The 4504-nt window shown below is 44.7% G+C and overlaps 1 protein-coding gene across 1 annotated transcript in view; it reads right to left on the bottom strand.

The window, feature by feature from the left end:
- Positions 1 to 2718: 2718 nt before the first annotated feature.
- LOC130121605 (adenosine receptor A2a-like) overlaps positions 2719 to 4504 on the bottom strand; it is an 11992-nt gene continuing 10206 nt past the window's right edge. Inside the window, exon 6 of the mRNA XM_056290448.1 lies at positions 2719 to 3059. Coding sequence (XP_056146423.1) covers positions 2719 to 3059 — 341 coding nt within the window. The remainder of the gene's footprint in view (positions 3060 to 4504) is intronic.

The following is a 4504-nucleotide window of genomic DNA, read 5'->3' as shown; positions in this document are numbered from 1 at the left end:
TTAGAGAGAAAAGGGGGGGAAAGCCATAATAATAATAAAATAAAATTGCCTCCTAACGTCCATCTTGAACTTCCAGTGCATTCTGAATTTGAATCAGTGGGGACTATGTTTGCCTTTTTGAATGAACACGTACTATAAGAGTAATACATGCCCACGCAATATCTATGACCACTTAGGAGCGTTTCTCCAGGCTTTCTCTAGGGAAGTAATTGTTGCTTAATGCAGGTCTTTCCCACAGCAAAGGGACTTTTTAATGAGGAAAGGGAAAGCATAATGGCATAATAAAAGACATCATCAAAGAACCTTCATTTGATTTCCATGACATTAGCTGCAGTCACTGGCGTCAGCAACCAGACTGCTCTGTAAACTCCACTTGGCGAGCAGTGTGTGATGATAGAAATATTGCGACTGCATGTATCACGCATTGTGTGTGTTTGTGTGTGTGTGTGTGTGTGTGTGTGTGTGTGTGTGTGTGTGTGTGTGTGGACTGTGTATGTCCATTTGTTTGACCTTTGTATATTTTGCATGAGGTGTATATTTTGAACTATAGCTCTTGAACAGGCCACTGTGCAGGCTGAAAGGGTAATAACTGAATACAGGAAATAATATTGCTCTGTGGTTTCACTGGTCAGCAATCAACCAATGTAAATGACATTATCTTTCACATTGTCACTGAAGGAGCAATGGATTTACTACCTGACCATTTTTTAAGTGCATAAACGCTCTACCTAATTTGTTCTGAAGCTACCCAGTTTTCAAACAAATAACATCCGTCGCTTACTGGAATGGGCTCCAGCCCCCACAACTGTGAACTGGATTTAGCGCGTACAGATGTTGGATGGATGGTTCTTCAGTCTTAGCAAAATGTGATTTTCACAAAAGCTGAGATTTATTAAAATGATTAAGAACACATATTTTTCACAGAAGTCTATAGGGCTGCCAGAACTCATAGAAGATGCTGCTGATGTAGTTTTATTAGTTTAATTGTATGCTACCAAAATTTGCTCCTTTAGTGCGATGACTCACAATTCTGTCCCTGTTCTGTTCTTGCCCACACCAACAAACCTTCACAGGTGGAGGCTGACAGAGGACCCTTGCTGCACGCTGTATGGAAGAGCAGTGAGCCTGGAGCACATCTTCTCATCCATGGCCGGATTAACCCACCAGGGGGCCCCGGGGCACGCACGTCCATTGCCCCCCCCCCACCCCATCAGATAGGCTACACAAACAATACTAAACATTGTTGAATGTAAAACTAATGCAAATACCCAACATGGTAGTCGACGCTATGCCAATCTGCATGGGATTCGGATGGCGACTACAAAGTACAACACAATTTTGAATCACAAAACAAACAGAGATGAGAATAGCAGCTCACAGCATCGCAAACATATTGCGAAGCCTTCTTCCCACTTTCAACGGCTTACCAACAGGAATTTCAGAGCAAATAATTTAGTGAAATATGGGCATATTTTAGTAAAACTATCTGTTTAATTATTTTTCAGTATGGGCATTCTAGCTAGCACATTTGTTTAACTATACACAATGAAACAATGAAGCTTGGGGCCCTGCATCAGTAGACTGTAGCTTGGGGCCCCCACATCAATAGATACTTTGTAGCTTGGGGCCCTGCATCAGTAGAGACTGTAGCTTGGGGCCCCGCATCAATAGAGACTTTGTAGCTTGGGGCCCTCCATCTGTAGAGACTTTGTAGCTTGGGGCCCTGCATCAGTAGAGACTGTAGCTTGGGGACCCGCATCAATAGAGACCTCGTAGCTTGGGGCCCTGCATCAGTAGAGACTGTAGCTTCCGGCCCTGCATCAATAGAGACTTTGTAGCTTGGGGCCCTGCATCAGTTGAGACTGTAGCTTGGGGCCACCGCATCAATAGAGACTAGCTTGGGCCCTGCATCGCGACGCAGGGTTGGAACAAATGTCCCTTGTAGGGTACGATTGCGGATCCCTACTGTACGCAAACACAGTACCCCTGATCTTTTGGGGCCCCTCGTGGTCTGGGGCCCTGGGGCACTCGCCCAGCATGCCCGGTCTTTAATCCAGCCTTGTTCTCATCCTGCAAAGCAAGCCTGGTAGATGAGACGTTCAGATAAGAATAACAATAATAATAATAATGACTTTATTTATTAGCACTTATATAATAATATATAAAAACCGGAGTCAAATTCCATGTACGTGCAAACCTACATGGCCAATGAACATGATTCTGATTCTGAAGAGGCAGCTCAAGTTCCAGAAGCGATTACCAGCACCAATCAGTGGCCGGACCTTTTCTTCTAGTCTAGGGATACAAAGCAGGTGGCCCTCCTCAAGCTGACGGTGCCATGGGAGGAGAGGATTGAGGAAGCTCATGAGCACAAGCTCAGAAAATACTAGTCCCTTGTCTAGAAAAGCCAGCAGAGGGGATCGAGAACCTTCCAGTGGAAGTCAGCTGCAGGGACTTTTCAGGGCAGCGCATTGTGTGGGTAAAAGTAACAGTAATAATATGTTAGCTGTATTAGCTATCAATAATAGCTAGCAGCAAGCTTAGCTTGGAGCAGACAGGTATTTTTGTTGATTTTGGATGGGTTAAGCTGGCCATGGGGTCTGCTATACTGCGAAATCTATTGCCGACATTGCGCTTCTTGCGTTCTTGGTTTCGGGAAGGGAAAGAAAATTACGCCCCCTCCAACCTTTTCAGATATCTAGTATCTGAAAAGTCTAGTCATTCTGGGGAGCTCCGGAGGGTCCTAGGAGTCAGAGGAGCAGCCTGTAAGAAGCTGGTGGCAGATATCCGCAGGCAGGGAGAGACAGCATCCCGGTGGCTCTGGCTCAAGAGGAGCGAGCGGCGGCAAAACTTACCCGGGGGAGGAGAAGCAGGGCAGAGGTGAGTGGTGGCCAGACCTGCAAGGCTGACGGGATAGTTCCAGGACACTGGCTCTGTTGTCGAGCCCTCCCGGGGTGTCATGGGTTGTTTGACAAAACAGCAGTGAAGGGAGGTGCCCATTTGATAACCCTGGGAAGGCGCGATGGTCTGATCCACAAGGCTGTACCCTGGGAGGAGTGCTGAAAGGTAGAGCCCGAGCGTCTCACAGAAAGCACAGGGGACACCCCTGTTAGGTGAGACGGCTGTGATTACCCCACTGTTTTTGAGATATATGATCGAAGCACATTATGTTGTATTTTAAGCATATCAGCTCCTTCACACCTCTGGGCGCATACGCTTCCGATGGCCTTACGGTCGGACTATCCCACTTCTGACACCAATGTAGCGAATTTGGGAGACAACCACAGGAACTGCCGCGGCCGGGACACGAACCCGTATCGCCCGCACCGCGGGAGACATCGCTACATCGCTAACGGTTAGCGATGTCTCCCGCGGTGCGGGCGATACGGGTTCGCGTCCCGGCCGCGGCAGTTCCTGTGGTTGCCTCCCGAATTCGCTACAATATTAACTATTTAAGACTTTTAATTGATAAAATAATTACACGGATGAGCATTAAAAAAGGTGACATGACAAAATATATAATTGTAAATAGCACATTTAAAGCGTTAAAGCGTGCCCCAGGAGTCTTTTAGTACTTTCATTAATTTTGAGCGTTTCACGACTATTGGAAAACAGACATCCCCCTGAGAACACCAAGATACGGTTTAAAAACATGAAGATTACAAGATATAGAACTGTAATTGAGCCATTTTCCAGTATTGTTTAATTGTGTTTTATTGTTAAGAGAGTGTAACTTTTTTAATAAACATGCAACATACGGCATACAGACAGCATACAGGATCTTTTATACATTTACTTTGACAGAATGTGTTGGGTTCTTATAGCTCAGATCCAACCACAGTCTCAGCTAGCCGTTAAAAAATACACTTATATGAGCAATCATTTGTTTACAGCAGATCTGCATGTTTCATTATCCCCGCAGAGAGCTTGGAAGTTATTATGTGTTCGTGTGTTTGTGTGTGAAATTTCCACGGCTAATATGGCATACTACTGGACCTATCAGCCTAAAATGTACACGCATATATGTGTGTGTGTGTGTGTGTGTGTGTGTGTGTGTGTGTGTGTGTGTGTGCGTGTGTGCGTGTGTGTGTATGCATATGTATGTATGTATATATGTGTGCGTGTGCGTGTATATATATATATGTATATATATATGTGTATATATACACTACCGTTCAAAAGTTTGGGATCACCCAAACAATTTTGTGTTTTCCATGAAAAGTCACACTTATTCACCACCATATGCTGTGAAATGAATAGAAAATAGAGTCAAGACATTGACAAGGTTAGAAATAATGATTTGTATTTGAAATAAGATTTTTTTTACATCAAACTTTGCTTTCGTCAAAGAATCCTCCATTTGCAGCAATTACAGCATTGCAGACCTTTGGCATTCTAGCTGTTAATTTGTGGAGGTAATCTGGAGAAATTGCACCCCACGCTTCCAGAAGCAGCTCCCACAAGTTGGATTGGTTGGATGGGCACTTCTTTGAGCAGATTGAGT

Source organism: Lampris incognitus, chromosome 12, assembly GCF_029633865.1.
Source record: "Lampris incognitus isolate fLamInc1 chromosome 12, fLamInc1.hap2, whole genome shotgun sequence".
NCBI lineage: Eukaryota > Metazoa > Chordata > Actinopteri > Lampriformes > Lampridae > Lampris > Lampris incognitus.
Note: the sequence above shows the minus strand (reverse complement) of the source record. Positions and strands in the feature narration are given on the sequence as shown.